This window comes from Aquarana catesbeiana, linkage group LG06, assembly GCF_042186555.1.
Source record: "Aquarana catesbeiana isolate 2022-GZ linkage group LG06, ASM4218655v1, whole genome shotgun sequence".
NCBI lineage: Eukaryota > Metazoa > Chordata > Amphibia > Anura > Ranidae > Aquarana > Aquarana catesbeiana.
The window spans coordinates 391,641,965-391,662,630 of NC_133329.1; the positions used below are offsets into that span (position 1 = coordinate 391,641,965).

General features: G+C 47.5%; 1 protein-coding gene across 1 annotated transcript in view; it reads left to right on the forward strand.

The window, feature by feature from the left end:
• Positions 1-12,206: 12,206 nt before the first annotated feature.
• Positions 12,207-20,666, forward strand: part of CFAP65 (cilia and flagella associated protein 65) — a 126,800-nt gene continuing 118,340 nt past the window's right edge. The window contains exons 1-2 of the mRNA XM_073634344.1: positions 12,207-12,329; positions 19,195-19,285. Of these exons, the coding sequence (XP_073490445.1) occupies positions 19,208-19,285 (78 nt within the window). The 5' untranslated portion in view covers positions 12,207-12,329; positions 19,195-19,207. The remainder of the gene's footprint in view (positions 12,330-19,194; positions 19,286-20,666) is intronic.

Below are 20,666 nucleotides of genomic sequence, written 5' to 3' on the forward strand. Positions count from 1 at the left end.
GGGGGGGGGTTGTTGTTGTTTTTGTTAGGTGGAGGATTTTGAAAAGCTGGTGCAAAAAATAGTGACGAAATAGAACCATGACAGTGAGAGTTGGTGTAACCAGAGAGTGCTTACCTGATGCTACATGTCATGCAACTAGCAAGATGGAAACAGCTAGTGTGCAGAAACCAACAGAGGAGACTGGCCGTGTGAGCAGCCCGCTACCACTGGGGGACCTATAAGTACATGCCGCCAGCGCCACGTGCGCGAGGCCTGCGGGGGGAGGGGAGCGGCGTACGCACTCGAGCTGGATGGTCGCTCGGTGTTTGGCGCCAGAACAACCCTCCCCCATGGCAACTGCTTCATTTTAAAGTCCCATGCCCTTTCTATATATAGTCCTCAACTTCAGCCTGCATGCAGGGCCAGTAGAACCGGTCCCTCACCAGGAGAATGAATGAATGATTTGTATAGCGCTGCATATGCGAACTGAATCGCCTCAAGGCGCTAGATCTGTCCTGTGTTGTCCAGCTTCTTAGAAGAGGTAGGTCTTGAGTTTCTTTCTGAAGGCCTGATGGTTTTCTTCCATGCGAATGTGAGTAGGTAGAGCGTTCCATAGCCGTGGTCCTTGGACTGCGAATCTTCGTTCTCCCTTTGTTTTGTAGCGGGTTTTTGGAATAAGGAGGAGGTTTTGGTTAGCTGATCGAAGACTGCGATTGGGTGTGTAGCACTGTATTTTCTCGCATAGGTATTGAGGAGCGTTTCCTTGTATACATTTGTGAGTAAGGCAGAGGGTTTTGAAAGTGATTCGATTTTTTACGATTAGCCAATGTAGGTTCCTCAGGGAAGGGGAAAAGTCCTCTTGGGCCCTAGGTGGCCATGGTTGTCATGTAGGTGTCAGGGCTGGGCTCAGCCCTTCCTTCTCTGAGCTCCCATTTCTCTCCACAGTTACCCAGCTGTTGTTGATTCTGCTCGTCAGTCCTGCCTACTTAAAGTCGTCCAGCTCACTTGATCTCTGCCTTCACCTTTGTCAACATCACAGAGTCATTCTCCTGCGTTCCTGTTGAAGACTTGCTAGGCTGACGTTCCTTCTGGCTCCCGATCCTGCTTGCTGTACTACTACGTTTATCTCTGGCTCTCTGGCATTTGCTTGGATGACTACCCGATCCGGTTACTGAACTCTGGCTTGTTTTGACTACGCTTACTCTGTTTACCTTATTATTATTATTATTATTAAACAAGTGTGATTTAACTATACTTCTGTCTCGGTCTGATTCATGGTGCCTGATAGTTGGGCAGTTAATACTGTCTCCGTATGTTTTTTAGGTAGGGATAGCTGCCATTTTTCTTCAGAATCGTCAGAGGGGCCATTTCGGTAGACCAACCCTCTGTGCACCTGAAACCTATCCTACTCTTGGTGCAGAAGATGGGTTTCCTTCGGGGAGTCAGTGAGGAGCAAGTCAGGGTATTTGCTCTTCAAGGCCTTCAATGCCAAGCTACAGGGAGGGTCCTCCAACTGGTCCCTCCGCAGGTCTTTGACAGCTTGGGCAGACCTTCATCCCCGACTTGGGCGACATTGCAATAATATCTGGGGACACCTGACACTCCAACCTCTTCGGTCCTGGATCCTACTCCAGGTTGATGTTCTGCTCCTTGACATAAGGCTCGTACCCTTCAGGTGTCAGTTGGGCCTATTCTTCTGGAGGGTCAATGGGGCCTTCTTCACAAAGCATCAGCGTCTTGTTTCCTGACCCCGGTCGATACTTCAGGCTGAAAATAAACCCTGATAGAGCAGCCAACCATCTGTGATCCGTGGCGTCCAACTTGGTGGTAGTGAGGATGTAGGTGAGAGCATTGTTGTCGGTCTTGATCACGAACTCCGCTCCATACAGGTAATCCCTCAGCTTATCCACCCACTTCAAGGCCAGGAACTCAAGTTTGTGCATGGGATAGTTCTTCTCAGCGGGGGCCAAGTTCCGACTCACGTAGGCAACAGGCCGTAGATGGCAGTCATGCTCTTGATATAGCACCCCACCTAACCCATCTCGACTGGTGTCAAAGTGTAGCTTGTATGGCTTGGTTGGATCTGCATAGGCCACGACTGGAGCGGTTGTTAGGCTTCACTTCAGCTGCCTAAAACCTCTTCACACAGAGTCCATTGTTCCTGAATGGACTCTCTGGGTTTTCTGGGCCCTCCAGTTGGTCTGAAAGGCTTCGCCAGATCAGGGTGTGTCTTAGCGAATCCCTTGACAAATCTTCTGTAATAAGAGCAGAATCCCAGAAATGACATAAGCTCAGTCACGTTGGTAGGCCTCGGCCAGGAGGTCAGTGGCCACTTCATCAGCAGACACAATGTGACCAAGGTAGTTGACCGAGGGTTGATAAAACTTGCACTTTTCCAGAGACAGCTTCAACCCCCTCACCATGGAGTCTCTTAAGGACCTTCTGCAGAAACTCTTTGTGCTCTTCCAGGGTCTTGCTGAAAACGATGATGTAGGCCTCGGCCAGGAGGTCAGTGGCCACTTCATCAGCAGACACAATGTGACCAAGGTAGGTGACTGAGGGTTGATAAAACTTGCACATTTCCATAGACAGCTTCAACCCCCTCACCATGGAGTCTTTAAGGACCTTCTGCAGAAACTCTTTGTGCTCTTCCAGGGTCTTGCTGAAAACGATGATGTCGTCTAAGTACACCAACACCTCGATCAGTTTCATGTCACCCACGGTCTTCTCCATTAGTCTTTGGAAGGTGGCTAGGGCTCCAGACAGGCCTTGATGCATACGGTCAAATGCAAACATCCCCTGCGGGGTAATGAAAATGGTCTTCTCCCAATCCTCAGGGTGATTTGGTAATTCCCACTCTTCAAATCCAGCATGTTGAACCACTTCGCTCCTGACAGGCTCTGCAAGGCATCTTCTATCATTGGGGTGGTATATTGGTTGGGAATGGTCCTTCAGTTCAGCGTCCAGTAGTCAATACCCAGCCTCAGTGACCCATTTTTCTTCCGTACCACCACTATTGGGGAAGCGTATAGACTCTGGGACTCTCGGATGATACCTGCCCTTTTCAACTCTGCCAGTTGTTCATGCAGATCTTCCAAGTCCCCTAAACAAATCCATCAAACTCTTTCCCTGAACGGCTTATGCACTTGAAGAGATGGATCTGGTATTGGGCACTTTTTGCACACCCCACATCAAATTCACTCTTGGAGAATGCAGCTTGCCATCTCAGGAGCTGAGTCTTGGCCCTTTCTTTCCATTCAGGCAAAAGGGGAGTATTTTTCGGATAGAGCTCCTCCACAGAGATCCCATCCTTTGCTCCCCCCCACCAAATCAGACAGCGGGACTGGTGTGGCCAGATTCACTTGTCCCAGCAACATCTGAGCCGGCATCTTCACTAGCGAGGCTGTTATGTTGCGGACACTAACCAAGATCTTCCCGTGACTTCTTTGCAACCCTTTGGTTGAAACCACCTCAGGAATTATCTCCACTCCCATGTCTTCTCTCTGTCCGTCTGATTGAAGGACAATGAAAGGGCCTGCTTGCTTCCAATTTAGCTTGACAGATGCTCGTAAATAGGCCACTTTACCAGGCTGTAACACCTTCTCACACTGGTCCAAACGCCACCAGATCTTTCTCTTCTGTTTTTGTACCAGGTGCTGGTAGGCTTGTCTCAGCATGGGGTGCACATTTGTAGTTGAAGTGCCCGGCTCCAGAACAAGAGGTGTCAACAGCCTTCTGACAAGATCAGTATTGGTCCCTATCATGAGAGAACTCTTACTGGCCCCTGGTGGGCGAGGACAGACCGCTGCCTGAGTTTCAAAAGTCTCGGCTTTCCCAGCCATGGAGGGATCGAAGGTCAGCTTGACCGGTAGATAGCCATCATAGGGGAAGTTCTGAGTCACAATGCCCCATATCTGCAGCTCTTCCAACTTCTGCAAAGGCAGGTGCTTGAGGTGCTTGTCATAGAAGTCTCTGTAGAGAAGGGTCACTAAAGCTCCAGTATCCAGAAGGGCCTTGGTGTAGACTCCCTTTACTTAGATGGGAACAACAGGATAAGGTCCCACCAGCTTGTCAGGGAGCATGGAGGAAGTGATGGCCCTGGCCTGTTCGGTGGTTTGTATCCGCCCTCCTCTCTGCGAGGTTCTGATCGGGCTTAAGTCTGTGCTAAATTCTGGGAGTCTGGTGTGCATTGATTCTCCAACACCAGGCAGCATTTGTCAAAAGAAACAGGACACTGGGTTGCTTGGAGGCAACAACAGGGGGCCCTCTGCAAGGGTTTGGACTTTCGCTGCTGTCTCTTCATGTCATTGGTTTTGAGCCAGCTACCGTAGATGGGCACCTGGTTGGCTCCTTCACCAGAGCCCTCTGAAGTTTCCCTCTGGCTTCTGGCACTGTGCTTCAGGCTTCACTGGGCTTGGATACACCTGTCGATTAATGTCCCACATAATTTCAGCATACCTCGGTATGCTCAATGGCACTCCTCACTGGTACACGTGAAAATGCTCATCACCGCCTCCGATATAGACACTAGTATGCATAGGTGTGCGCAGCCTCTTGCATTAGGGTGTGCACCCCAAAGCTCAAATACATATGCATGTGTATATGTACTGATGGTGTCAGTAGGGTAGTGGACAGTGTAATTTTGTTTATTTTATTTTTCTAAAAATTATTTTCTTTTGTAAAATTTTTTTCGGGGATGAAATATCAGTGGTCTAAACAGGGGGGAATATGCACCACATAAGGCGATTAGGGTGTGCCCAGGCACACCTGGCACACCCTGTGCGCACGCCTATGCTAGTATGGATATATGTGCATTGCTACCAAATATCCATAATATCCCTGTAATTATGGATAATCAAACATTAAAATCACTTGATCTTACCGGATCTAATGAATATCAATTACCCGGGGTGATTTTTTTGGCCAGAAAATTTGATAAGAGAGGGCCAGCCCCCCTCATTTATCACCTAATAAGTCTCTAATTATGTGAGATCTAATCTCACCCTTAAGTACTACCCCCTAATATCTCTAACGTTAAAAAAAAAATTTGATAAGGGGGGGGCAGCCTGTCCATATGTACCACCTAATATCTCTATTTTGATGTGGAATATCTCTGAAATGATGTGAGATCGAACGTTAAAAACACTTGATCTTTCCGGATCTAACGAATATCTATTAGCCTGAATGATTTTTGGCCAGAAAATTTGATAAGGGGGGCCAGCCCCACCTCATTAATCACTTAATAAGTCTCTAATTATGTGAGATCTAACGTTAAACCACTTGATCTTACTGGATCTAACAAATAGCTTCAAAAATAGCTAAATGTTTGCTCAATTTTTTGATAAGGGGGGGGCTGATGACGGGTTAGCCCCCCCCCCCAGCAAATAACTGTTAATATTGCTTCTTCTGTGTGAGATCTAACGCAAACAATGGTTGATCTAACCTGATCTAACAAAGATCTAACAAACTGCATAAGATTTTTTCAAAAATTTTGATATGGGGGGGGGGGGGGCTAACCCAGCAGAGGTGTGTAGTTCTGCTTTAAAACTGTATTAAACCCAAAAGCAAACGTTTATTATATTGCAGCTTACCGATTCTTAGATGTGATGACTGCATTTGTTTTCTTTTTTAGGCTTTCTGTCTTCTATTTTCATCTTGTGATCCGGCCAGTAAGTCTGTTGTTTTTAAACAGCACAAGCTATTCTGCAGATGTAGCAGTTACAGGGATGAGACAAATCATTTACTACTGGCAGGGGTGCTTAGAATGATCAGCTTTTATTTATTCATGCAAAACCTTTATCCCAAAAGGAGGAAGTAACATTTGCTGTAACTATGTGAGCTGGAATTCAGCTTCAATTAGTGTATCTAAATCTGCTAGTACCTCTAACACTCCCCTCCCCCCAGATTAACAATGCTGCTCTCCAGATCTGCCCCCTGTGCTCCTTCATCCAGAGTGGAAGCAATCTAGGGCCGGGAACACATGGGCCGAATATCAGCCAAAATCAGCCAGTACAGTAGGAACCAGCCGACTTTTGGCCCACGTGTAGAGATGGCTGAACGACAGAAACCGATCTAACAACCGGCTTCTGTCAAATGAGCATGCTGGAAAGCATGCGATCAGCACTCGCAGCCAATGGTGTTAGTCAGCCCGCTGGGTCGAACAACAAAGAATGTATAATGTGTACCAGGCTTTATACAGGTGATGTTTTACTGGCAGGATCACCAGGTGAAAACAGTGGGGCGGTTGCAGCGCGGCCCCATTCACTTACAGCGGTAGTAAACTTTCCTGTGTTTTTTTTTTTTAATTTAACCACTTCCATACTGGGCCATAGTAAAATGGCCCTGGCAGCAACATCTCCTCCCTCCAGGTGGACGTCATATGATGTCGGCCCGTTCTTGGCACGCAGCGCGGCAATTGGGGAACAGCCCATCCCTGATCAGTGTAAAGAGCCAATGTAAATGTCTCTTTACCGCGTGACCGGCTGTGTCCAATCACAACTGGTCACAAGCACTGTCCTTGTGCACTCCGGACGTGCGCACCCCAGGGGTGTGCAGAGCGCCGATCGGGGACGAGGCGTGTCACTCTGACACAGCCCATCCCCGATTGGAGTAAAGAGTCCAATCACAGAATGTAAACAAGCCGCGGTAACTAACTGTTACCGGTTTCTCCTCCTCACACACCAATCGCGTGTGAGGAGGAGATTGCAGTGACAGCTAGTTACCGCTTACAGTGTACACCAAATCACACTGATTGCACCCCCAGTAATAAAGAGGACCTGTCACTAGCCCATCAGAGTACCTGTCACAACCCCTCAGAGTGCCCGAGTACCTGTCCCCAGCCCAGAGTACCTGAGTACCTATCTGCAGACCATCAGAGTACCCGAGTACCTGTCCAGCCCAGTGTACTCGAGTACCTATCTGCAGCCCATCCGAGTACCCGAGTACCTATCTCCAGCTCATCAGAGTACCCGAGTACCTGTCTCCAGCCCAGAGTACCCGAGTACCTGTCTCCAGCACAACAGAGTACCCGAGTACCTGTCTCCAGCCCAGAGTACCCGAGTACCTGTCTCCAGCTCAACAGAGTACCTGAGTACCTGTCTCCAGCCCAGAGTACCCAAGTACCTATCTGCAGACCATCAGAGTACCCGAGTACCTGTCTCCAGGCCAGAGTACCCGAGTACCTATCTGAAGCACATCAGAGTACCCGAGTATCTGTCTCCAGCCCATCAGAGTACCCAAGTACCTATCTGCAACCCATCAGAGTACCCGAGTACCTGTCTCCAGCCCATCAGAGTACCTGAGTACCTGTCTGCAGCCCAGAGTACCCGAGTACCTATCTCCAGCCCAGAGTACCCGAGTACCTGTCTCCATCTAATCAGAGTAACCGAGTACCTTTATCCAACTAATCAGAGTACCTGCGTAGCTGTCTCCAGCCAGAGTACCCAAGTACCTATCTCCAGCCCACAGTACCCGAGTGTCTATCTGCAAACAATCAGACTACCCGAGTACCTGTCTCCAGGCCAGAGTACCCGAGTACCTATCTGCATCCCATCAGAGTGCCTGAGTATCTGCAGCCTATGCCTTATAGAATATGCATTGGGGTGTTTGCTTTCCAAAATGGGGTCATTTTGTGGGTAACTCTTGGTGCTCCAGGGCTGTCTTGGTGCTCCAGGGCCTTCAAAAGTGTGATAGGTAGGAATGAAATTACATGTGTAATTTATGCTCCTAGAACACCTGATGGTGCTCCCTGCATGTTGGGCCTCTGTATGTGGCCAGGCTGAGTAAAAGTCTCACACAGGTGGTATCTCAATACTCGGAACTAGTAGCAGAATGTATTTTGGGTGTAATTTTTGCTATGTACATGCTATGTGTTAGAAATATCTTATGAATTGACAACTTTGTTTAAAAAAAAAAAAAAAAAACTTTAATTTTTTTTCCACATTTTCCAAAAACTTGTGGAAAAAAATGGCGTATTCAAAAGACCCTAAAGTTGTCTTTTGGCTATAGCACAGTCATGAAGTGGTTAAAATGACCCTAGTATGTGTGTGTATGTGAATTAGGAGCCTTAGATTGTAAGCTCCTAGAGGGCAGAGATTGATGTGAATGTACAATAAGTAAAGCATCGCATAAATTGTTTGTGCTCTATAAATACCTGTAATAAATACTATATGTACATTTGTATCCAATCAGACAAGCCCTGGCACTATATAGCTGTTGGTAGATCTAAAGCAGATTGTAAAGTGTATGGTAGCCGGATGTGGAAGAGAAAGATCCAGCACAAATCTTACCTAAGGCATTAGATCCGGCTTTTTCTCCTGCAAAGTCTTCACCGCCTCCACCATCTATGGCACCTCTCTGAGGGGGCAAGAAGCCAGCAACATAAGGGGCATCCAGAGTTACCATGTGACAGTCTTCATAGATCACCTGCAGAGAGAGCAGTGGTCAACACTGGGGGGTACCAGCAACACAGTGGCATCTTTTCCTACAACTGTGAGGAGGAAATCTGCATTGTACAGCAAATTCTATGGGATTGGATGGAATGGGGTGAAAATACAAATTGTGGTGTCCCAAGAATTTACCAGTTATGTGGCACAGGCATGTGGCAGAATTTTAAAAAAATGAATACTTGCGTGTGTCCTCTTCCGTGTCTTCCTCATCAAAGTGCCAGTAAACCTTAAAGGAGAACTCCAGCCTGGGCTCGTTTGGCTGGGCTTCTCCTCTGGGTCACATGAGAGCAATTCGTTTTGCACTCCTGTGATCAGTTTTCAGCAGAGAGCAGTCTGAGGTCCGCTCTCCGCTGACGTCACCAAGATCAGTCCAGGCACCGCATCATCCCGACTTCGGAAGTCTGGATCCGCCAGGTGCCTGGACTGATGCCTGTCTCAGCGAGTCGCTGAGAGACTGAGACGGCCGCTCCCTGCCCCTCCACAGCTCAGCGCTCCAGTGAGCGTGGAGGAGCAGAGAGGAGAGATGCTGATTGACAGGCAGCAGCTCTCCTCTCGGAGAGCCGAGAGAACAGAGACATCGGTGGTGTTTGGTGGCTCGGTTCTCAGTGCAGAGATGCCGGGGACCAGGTGGACCTACAGTAGATGGTCCAATGCTGCATCCACCTAGGTAAGTATGATTATGGGAAAAAAGCAAAACCCATATTTCTCCTTTAATTATTTTGTGACAGCAATCCTTACAAATAAAAGCAGCGATCAGAAAACAGCAAAAACAAAAAAAAAAAAAAACCTCATAATGCCTCATAGAATATACGTTGGAGTGTTTGCTTTCTAAAATGGGGTCATTTTGTGGGTAATTCCGTTGTCCTGGTGCTCCAGGGCCTTCAAAAGTGTGATAGGTCATTAGGAAATTCTATGTGTGAAGGTGCTCCCTGCATGTTGGGCCTCTGTATGTGGCCAGGCTGTGAAATAGTCTCACACATGTGGTATCTCCATACTCAGGAGGAGTAGCAGAATGTATTTTGGGGTGTAATTTGTGGTATGCATATGCTGTGTGTGAGAAAGAACTTGTTATTATGACAATTTTATGTAAAAAAAAAAAAAAAAAAAGAAAAAAAATTTCTTAATTGTATTGTGGGAAAAAATTACAATTTAAAAAAACTCGCCATGCCTCTTACTAAATACCTTGGACTGTCTACTTTCTAAAAAGGGGTCATTTTTGGGGGTATTTGTACTGTCCTGACATTTCAGGGCCTCAAGAAATGAGATAGCCCTTCAGTGCATCAGGTGTGATCAATGTTCAATGATTTGCACCATAGCATGTAGGTTCTTTAACTTTCAGCCTAGGTTCACATTGGAGCGGGTTATGCCGCGTACACACGGGCGGACTTTTCAACCAGACTGGTCCGACGGAACGAATGCGTCGGACAATCCGACCGTGTGTGGGCTTCATTGGACCTGCAGGGGACTTTTTTGGTCGAAAATCAGACGGACTTTAGATTTGAATCTTTCCGCCGGAACTCCGCCGGACCCAGTTCCTATCGAGAAATCCGCTTGTCTGTATGCTAGTCCAACGGACAAAAACCGACGCTAGGGCAGCTATTGGCTACTGGCTATCAACTTCCTTATTTTAGTCCGGTGTACGTCATCACGTACGACTTTGGTGTGATCGTGTGTAGGCAAGTCCGTTCGTTCGAAAGTCCGTCGGAAAGACCGCCGGACCTTTGAACCCGAAAAGTCCGCCTGTGTGTACACAGCATTAGAAATTGTTTTGCCCCGTACACACTGTCGGACTTTGTTCGGACATTCCGACAACAAAATCCTAGGATTTTTTCCGACGGATGTTGGCTCAAACTTGTCTTGCATACACACGGTCACACAAAGTTGTCGGAAAATCCGATCGTTCTAAACGCGGTGACGTAAAACACGTACGTCGGGACTATAAATGGGGCAGTGGCCAATAGCTTTCATCTCTTTATTTATTTTGAGCATGCGTGGCACTTTGTCCGTCGGATTTGTGTACACACGATCGGAATTTCCGACAACGGATTTTGTTGTCGGAAAATTTTATCTCCTGCTCTCCAACTTTGTGTGTCGGAAAATCCGATGGAAAATGTCCGATGGAACACACGGTCGGAATTTCCGACAACACGCTCCGATCGGACATTTTCCATCGGAAAATCCGACCGTGTGTACGGGGCATTAAGCTGAACTTGCAGATACTCGCTACCAAAGATATGTAGCAGAGTAAATATTGGCCTAAATTGATGAAGAAATCTGAATTTTTTACATAATTTTATTGGAAATGTTTTATAGCAGAACATATAAAATGTTTTATTCAAAATCGACGGTCTTTTTTTGTGTATGGTGCAAAAAAAAAAAAAAAAACTGCAGAGGCGATCAAATGCCACCACAAGAAAGCTCTTATTTGTGGGGAGAAAAAGGACCGCGCAATTGTCAGTTGAAGTAACGCAGTGCTCTATCGCAAAAAATGTCCTGGTCATGAAGGGGGGGGGGGGGGAATAAATCTTAGTTACCATAGTTTGCCGCCATTTCACAGGCAAGTGCAATTTTAAACCTTGACAAGCTTAATATCTATTTTCTCGACGCAACATCATCTTTTATATTTTACCAAAAAAATTGGGTAATTATATTGTGTGCGCTAAAATTCACTAAAGCCTATTTTTTCCTCCAAATTTACACTTGATAAACGGCTGCGCAAATATCATAAAAAAATTAAAAATAAAAAAAATAAAATAAAAAATTGCAACTGTTTTAGTTTTTTGGGGTCTCTGCTTCCAGAAAAGATCTCATGTTTGGGGGTTCTAAGGCCCCTTTCACACTGGGGCGGTGGGGGCGTCGGTGGTAAAACGCCGCTATTTTTAGCTGCGCTTCACCGTCGTTTTAGCAGCAGTATTCGGCCGCTAGCGGGGCAATTTTAACCCCTGCTAGCGGGCGATTAAAGGGTTAAAACCGCCCACAAAGTACCGCTGCAGCGGCACTATGCCGGCGGTATAACCGCACTGCCCCATTGATTTCAATGGGCAGGAGCAGTTTAGGAGCGGTGAATACACCGCTCCTTCACCGCTCCAAAGATGCTGTTTGCAGGAGTTATTTTTTTCAGGTCGGTTTGCAGGCGATATTTTTAGCGCAATAGGCCCCAGTGTGAAAGGGGCCTAAGTCCTTTTCTAGAAAAGGAAAACAACAACAACAAAAAAAAGTGTTGACCTGTGTGTGAGAAATGTCAGAATTGGGTTGGGGCACAGAAATGGGTCGTGTTTGGCGGGATCATCTTATGCAGCGCCCCAGCGGCGGTGTGTGTGGCCCCTGCGGCCTTCGCAGCTTGGGGGGGGGGGCATGGTAAAAATAGGCAGCCGAGCCATGTTTTTTTTACTGCTGCAAGTGTAAATGAGGTCTTCGTGGGGCCGCGACCGCCCTGCAAATGTGCGCAAAGCGTGCGGCTCCGGTGTGTTTTTTCACCCTATTTTATCAGGGTGACGGGTGAGAGTGAGCTGTGAGGGAGGACATGACCCCCCTCCCCCCGGGGGACTTCTATCAAGGATTTCCCAAACCCCCCCCCTATATAACAGTAGATGGGGGTCACACTGACAGGAATACCCCCTATTGATGTCTGTACATGATAATTAGCGGCTCCCATGTTTTATACTGTATGAGTGACCTCCAGGACACGGACCCGCCCTCCCCCGGGTGAGAGAACTTGGACCCGCCCTCCCCCGGGCTCGAACCTGCGGCCAGCACAGCGCTCCGCCTTCTGATTTGTCTGGTCCGTCCTGGCCGCCGTGGTTGTCATGGTAAACATTGCCACAGCGCCGCGTCCCGTCACCTAGGAGACGGAAAGATGGCCGCCGCGGGTAGAAGAGAAGATTGAGAGAGAGAAAGAGAGGGGTGAGTGCGGGGACCCCGAGAATGGGGGAGGGGACACGAGATATCCCTTCTTCCTCCTCATTGTTATTGTTCAATGTGTGTCTATATATATATATAGTCATGTGACCAGCCCCCCCCCCCCCCCCTGTTCATACATAGAAAGGGGGCGGGGTTTTCCTGTGTCTTCCTGAACCCTCTAAGTATCTGGAGCCCCCCGTGTGAGAAATGTTACTGATCCCACCTACTCCCATCTATATTATATCAGAGCCCCCCCTATATCTATTATATCAGAGTCCCCCCTATATCTATTATATCAGAGCCCCCCCATCTATATTATATCAGAGTTACCCCCCATCTCTATTATATCAGAGCCCCCCCCATCTCCATTATATCAGACCCCCCCCCCATCTCCTCTATATCATAGCCCCCCATCTGTATTATATCAGAGCCCCCCCCCATTTGCATTATATCAGAGCCCCCCCCATCTGTATTATATCAGAGTCCCCCCATCTCTATTATATCAGAGCCCCCCCATCTCCTCTATATCATAGCCCCCCCATCTGTATTATATCAGAGCCCCCCCATCTCTATTATATCAGAGTCCCCCCATCTCTATTATATCAGAGCCCCCCCATCTCCATTATATCAGAGCCCCCCATCTCTATTATATCAGAGCCCCCCCATCTCCATTATATCAGAGCCCCCCATCTCTATTATATCAGAGCCCCCCCATCTCCATTATATCAGAGCCCCCCATCTCTATTATATCAGAGTCCCCCCCATCTCTATTATATCAGAGCCCCCCCATCTCCATTATATCAGAGCCCTCCATCTCTATTATATCAGAGCCCCCCCATCTCTATTATATCAGAGTCCCCCCATCTCTATTATATCAGAGCCCCCCCATCTCCATTATATCAGAGCCCCCCATCTCTATTATATCAGAGCCCCCCCATCTCCATTATATCAGAGCCCCCCATCTCTATTATATCAGAGTCCCCCCCATCTCTATTATATCAGAGCCCCCCCATCTCCATTATATCAGAGCCCTCCATCTCTATTATATCAGAGCCCCCCCATCTCTATTATATTAGAGCCCCTCATCTCTATTATATCAGAGCCCTCCATCTCTATTATATCAGAGCCCCCCCATCTCTATTATATTAGAGCCCCTCATCTCTATTATATCAGAGCCCTCCATCTCTATTATATCAGAGCCCTCCATCTCTATTATATCAGAGCCCTCCATCTCTATTATATCAGAGCCCTCCATCTCTATTATATCAGAGCCCTCCATCTCTATTATATCAGAGCCCTCCATCTCCATTATATCAGAGCCCCCCCATCTCCTCTATATCAGAGTTCCCTCCATCTCCTCTATATTAGAGTCCCCTCCATCTCCTCTATATCAGAGCCCCCCTATCTCCATTATATCAGAGTCCCCTCCATCTCCTCTATATTAGAGTCCCCTCCATCTCCTCTATATTAGAGTCCCCTCCATCTCCTCTATATCAGAGCCCCCCATCTCTATTATATAAGAGTCCCCCCCATCTCCTCTGTATTGGAGTCCCCTCCATCTCCTCTATATCAGAGCCCCCCATCTCTATTATATAAGAGTCCCCCCCATCTCCTCTATATCAGAGCCCCCCCCCCCATCTGCTCTATATCAGAGTCCCCCCATCTCCTCTATATCAGAGTCCCCCATCTCCATTATATCAGAGTCTCCCCATCTCCATTATATCAGAGTCCTACCCCCATATGCTAGAGCCCCCCATACATCAGAGCCCCCCCCCCAAATGTCAGAGTTTCCCTCCATACGTCAGTGTTCCCCCCGCCCCATATGTCAGAGTCTCTCCATTACATCAGAGTCCCCCCCCCATATGTCAGATTGTCTCCCATACATCAAAGTCCCCCCCTAAATGTCAGAGCCCCCCCATATGTTAGAGTCTCCTTCATTACATCAGAGCCCCCCCACCAAATGTCCACCCCATACATTGGAATCCCCCTATACATCATTGTCCTTGTTATTTGTCAGAGACTCCTCTATACATCAGAGCCCCCCCCCCCATATGTCACAGCCCCCTTTATATTAGAGCGCTCCCAATACGTCAGACTCCCACCTCCATGGGAGAGATTTCCTCTCACTTCCTGTCTAGGTGACACTTTTTAAATCTGAACTCCGGAGGGGGGGTGGGGGGTGGTACATAATAGAAGTGTAGCTGTCCCGGGGGGTGAGTAGAATACGGGTGAGGGGGCAGATTTCTCACTGGGTCACATTGGCCGTGGTCTAGGGGTGACATGTCTGCACCCACCTATCCAGGAACACTTGAGCTGCCCCCAATGAATATTATTATTATTATTATTATTATACAGGATTTATATATCGCCAACAGTTTACACAGCACTTTACAACATGGGGGCAGACAGTACAAGTACAATACAAATCAATACAGGAGGAATCAGAGGGGGAATATCATTTTAGATGTGATGATAGAGGTGGATGTCCCAGGTTGTTCCTCTCAGTATCCCGGGGGGGGGGGTGGTGGTCGCTTTAACTGACAATTGTGCGGTCGTGCGACGTTGCACCCAAACAAAATTGACGTCCTTTTTTTCCCCACAAATAGAGCTTTCTTTTGGTGGTATTTGATCACCTCTGCGGTTTTTATTCTTTGCGCTATAAACAAAAAAAAAACAAAACGCATCACCTGTCTGCTGCACACCCAGACTCTATACTAGGAACATTGAGATCTTTGTCTGTTTGCATCAAAGGGTCCAGGTCCTTCCCTGCTGTTCCTTGTGGACTCCATAGCCTGCTGCACACGTCCGGTCCTTATTTGATGTTATGGCTTGTCAGTCATCACTGGGAGGTTACTTCTACCCCCCCCCCCCCCGAGTCTCCAGCCCCTTAATTGCAAAAATTGGGCTGTTGCATTCTTCCATCTCTATATCCAGGGCTTTTTTTCTCAGAGAATAGGTGCAGGAACTCCCCCCGTCTGCGTCACCCCTTGTCTCTTCCCCCTACCCACCTCTGACCACCGTCCCTTGATTCCACCCCCAACCCACCTCTGACCACTGTCCCTTGATTCCACCCCCAACCCACCTCTGACCACCGTCCCTTGATTCCACCCCCAACCCACCTCTGACCACTGTCCCTTGATTCCACCCCCAACCCACCTCTGACCACTGTCCCTTGATTCCACCCCCAACCCACCTCTGACCACTGTCCCTTGATTCCACCCCCAACCCACCTCTGACCACCGTCCCTTGATTCCACCCCCAACCCACCTCTGACCACTGTCCCTTGATTCCACCCCCAACCCACCTCTGACCACTGTCCCTTGATTCCACCCCCAACCCACCTCTGACCACTGTCCCTTGATTCCACCCCCAACCCACCTCTGACCACCGTCCCTTGATTCCACCCCCAACCCACCTCTGACCACTGTCCCTTGATTCCACCCCCAACCCATCTCTGACCACTGTCCCTTGATTCCACCCCCAACCCACCTCTGACCACCGTCCCTTGATTCCACCCCCAACCCACCTCTGACCACTGTCCCTTGATTCCACCCCCAACCCACCTCTGACCACTGTCCCTTGATTCCACCCCCAACCCACCTCTGACCACTGTCCCTTGATTCCACCCCCTGCCCACCTCTGACCACTGTCCCTTGATTCCACCCCCTACCCACCTCTGACCACCGTCCCTTGATTCCACCCCCAACCCACCTCTGACCACTGTCCCTTGATTCCACCCCCTGCCCACCTCTGACCACCGTCCCTTGATTCCACCCCCAACCCACCTCTGACCACCGTCCCTTGATTCCACCCCCTACCCACCTCTGACCACCGTCCCTTGATTCCACCCCCTACCCACCTCTGACCACTGTCCCTTGATTCCACCCCCTGCCCACCTCTGACCACCGTCCCTTGATTCCACCCCCAACCCACCTCTGACCACTGTCCCTTGATTCCACCCCCAACCCACCTCTGACCACCGTCCCTTGATTCCACCCCCAACCCACCTCTGACCACCGTCCCTTGATTCCACCCCCAACCCACCTCTGACCACTGTCCCTTGATTCCACCCCCAACCCACCTCTGACCACTGTCCCTTGATTCCACCCCCAACCCACCTCTGACCACTGTCCCTTGATTCCACCCCCAACCCACCTCTGACCACTGTCCCTTGATTCCACCCCCTACCCACCTCTGACCACTGTCCCTTGATTCCACCCCCTACCCACCTCTGACCACTGTCCCTTGATTCCACCCCCTACCCACCTACCAGTACTGCCCCTTTTAGAGAACACAGAACCAAGTATCGTTTTGTGGTGCTAAATCATTTGTATGGAACATGGTAATGATAAAAAGAAAAGCAGTAAAATAGATCCCCTGCAGTCAGCAACAATAGAATCCCAGCAATAGATCCCCACACAACAATAGACTCCCCCAGCAACAATGGACTCCACCCCAACAACAATAGATTCCATGCACCAACAGTGAACCACCCACAACAAAATATCACACCCAGCCAGCATCAATGGATCCTCCAGCAGCCAAAAAAAATAGGCCTCTACCTCAACAGTAGATCCCTCCCAGCAACATAAGACCCCCCCCCCCCCCAGCAACAATAGATTCCCCATCAGCAACAAAAGACCCTCACACAAAATCAGATCCCCACCAGTGACAATAGATCCCCCAGCAGCCAATATCAATAGACCCTCCAGCACACCCCACACCCCATGCTGTTACATACGTTTAGTGCTGGAGGTGCCGGAACTGCGTTCCCCCCCCCCCCTGCGTTCCCGCTGAAAAAAAGCCCTGCCTGTAATAATCAGTTTTTGATTGCTATTTCCCTTTGGAGACTGGAGTTTGGAGTGATACCTGTCAAACCAATGGGCTATGATCTGTCATTGTACATGAACATTTTCACTAACCAATACAGTATATCTTCAAAACCCCTGAAGAAGGAGCTGTATAAGCAAAATTCCGAAACATGTTGGGTATTCTGATTGTCATGCTTGATTGTGCTCTCTCACCTTATTAGTCCTCTCTGTCATGCTTCAGGAGATTAACGGTATGAATTGTTCGAATTGTTGCTTTTAAATCATGTATTTTGAATAAAATTTGTTATTTTTCATTACATTTATACTCGCTTTATATGCATCAACCCTCACCCGTACAATCCCCGGGGCATTTTTTCCTATTTCCCTTGATCATTTGGGATGAGGTGTGGGGGTTATATATATATTTTTGTTTGGTAGATTTTTGTTTATAATTTTCTAAACAAAAAAAAGAGCAATAATTTTGAAAAAAAAAAACCACAATATTGTACTTTTTGCTATAATAAATATCCCCGTGTTTTTTTTGTTTTTTTTTTAAAAAGCTAATTTTTCCTCAGTTTAGGCCAATATGTGCTCTTCTACATATTTTTGGTAATAAAAATCGCAAGAAGCGTATATTGATTGGATTGCACAAAAGTTATAGCGTCTACAAAATAGGGGATAGATTTATGGCATTTTTATTATTATTTTTTTTTTTAGTAGTAATGGCGGCGATCTAAGATTTTTATCGGGACTGCGACATTATGACGGACACATCGGACACTTTTGACACATTTTTGGGACGATTGACAATTATACAGCGATCAGTGCTATAAAAATGCACTGATTACTGTATAAATGTCACTGGCAGGGAAGGGGTTAACACTAGGGGGCGATCAAGGGGTTAACTGTGTTCCCTGTGTGTGTTCTAACTGTAGGGGGAGGGGACTGTGTAGAGAGGATGACAGATCGTGATTCCTAGCTAATAGGAACTCACGATCTGCATCTCCTCTCAGAACAGAACAGGGACTTGTGTGTTTACCGGTCATGAGCATCGGCACCCCTGCAGTGCAGCGGGCTCGTGCGCGCCTGCTATCCCGCTTAAGGGAGCCGACGTACAGCTACGACAGCTCACGGGATCGTGCCGACCTGCCGCAGGATAATGACGGCCGGCAAGTGGTTAATTATGAACATGGAATTCTCATGTATATACAACTGAACTAGATACTACATATGTCCTGTTAAACCCCCTGATGAAGGAGACAACAATCCGCTCTGAAACGCGTCGGATTTAGGTTACTGTATCTCCATTGTTGTATACCTTGAGTTTTTAGTATTCATGACCATGTTCAGTACCTTGTCTATACTGTTTTTTGTAATAAATATATTTTCATATCACGCATTGTTTTTTGGTAGTGCCTTTAAAGTCCCACCCCCAGGGGGTTTTCCTTTTTTTTTCTTATTCTCATGGGATGTGGCACACTGGGGAACATACTTTATCAGAATTCTTTTTCATTTGTGTAGCAATTCTATACGCCATATTTATTTATTTTTTTATTTGCTATTTTTTTCCCACGAAAGTGGAGTTACCCTTTAAGGGCAGGTTTTCTGAGGCTGATAACCATACCTGTGCAGTGTGTCACCATGGCTGCCTGTAGTCACCTTTGGGAGAGCGGGTGACACAACGCCGGAGTACATTCGGATACAGTGGCAGAGCGTTGTCACTCTAAGACAGGAAGGTGGATGTGTCCCGGGTGTGTTGGGGGATGGGGCAGCTGGTCTAGAGATGGAGAAATGTATAATTCCATCCTTGAATCGCACTGATTGGTCTGGATTCATGAACACTTCTAGGTTTGTCCCCCATGTGATGGAATTTGAGCCTGCTGATTGGCCGCTCAGGCACAGAGCACTGCATTGTGGGAGGGCATTGTGTACCTGGTAGCTCACAAGGGCAGTGTATGTAATCTCGGGTATCAAAGGGTGTCGGCATTACTACGGGGCTGATTTGTGTTCTTCAGTACAGGTGCCCCAGAATAATGTTTCTGCTTTTCCAATTCCAGAATCAACAATAAAATGCTGGGACCCGTTCACATAAGACCCCCGGACCCCAGTCCTTTCCTGGGTATGAAGCGCAACACTTCTGTTAAACGAGTAAGTCTTTAAATGAGTACTAAAGTGACGTTCATGACACCAATCAATTAGTCAAAGCGCTCTATTAATATTGTTGTAATACGTTTTCATACTTTAAGAATGTGTTCATATCTCATATCCCATTCCTATAGCTGTGGCCATTTTTGTTTAGTATTTCCGGCTCTTCATAACAGCCTGCAAGGGGGTGATACATAAGCTTCCTACTGCTTGCAAAAGTGAAAGAACACATCCCTGGGCACCCTTTAGATGTGTATGTTCCAGGGAGGGACTGACAATAGGCTCAATTCCTGTATGTAACCCGAACATTTTATATTTCTGATATGTGTCTGTGTTACCGTGTGCTTGTATTATAAATATCCCGTTCCCTTTGTATTGCTTCTTTTGTGTGAAATACCTGATGATTCAGGAAGACCCGCTGTTTTCCTATTTTACACTGACCATGGCAGGCATGTTTCCCAGGGCGGTCAGTTTTCACTTTTGCATTCTACTTGGCAGCACAGCTTGCCTGTACTCCATTGGTCAGATTTGTGCTGACACGCCCACCTGCACAGATCTTCACTGGGAAGATCATTGTACTGCTGTTTCTCTGCCTCCTGCTGACACATCCCCCCCCCCCCCCTGCAGCTTTCATCCCCACCTCTCTAAGGCCTGATTCACACCTATGGCATTTTTAGTGCTTTTTGCATTTTGCAGATTTGCACTACAGTCCATTAAACATGGTTTCCTATGGAACATGTTCTGTAGTGCAAATCTGCAAAATGCAAAAAGCACTAAAAATGCCATAGGTGTGAATCCAGCCTAAGCCTCTTATGCAGCTGAGAACCGAGGGAATGTGATCACTTCTAAAACAAGGAAAAAAAGGTACTTCTAATATTTTTTTTTATATGTACATAAATGTTTTGCCTTTCATTTCTATATCAAACTGATTGTGAACAACCAATGCGATCGGATTCTGGGGCGGCAAAAAAACCCAAAAAACAGTCCTCGCGATTTTGGTGCGAATGCGGTGCAATTTGAGCCATACAGAATGAATGGCTCAAATCGCACTGCTGCAGAATCACATATGATTTGAACAGGATTCCTGTCCAAATCGCATGCAGTTCCCACACCACATCCAGTGTGAACCCAGCCTTAAAGTATATATAAACCTTTACCTTGTAAAGGTACCTTGATTGGGTTGTTTTACAAGGTAAAGGTTCATATATACTTTAAGGCTGGGTTCACACTGGATGTGGTGCGGGAACTGCATGCGATTTGGACAGGAATCCTGTTCAAATCATATGTGATTCTGCAGCAGTGGGATTTGAGCCATTCATTCTGTATGGCTCAAATCGCACCGCATTCGCACCAAAATCGCGAGGACCGTTTCTTGTTTTTTTTT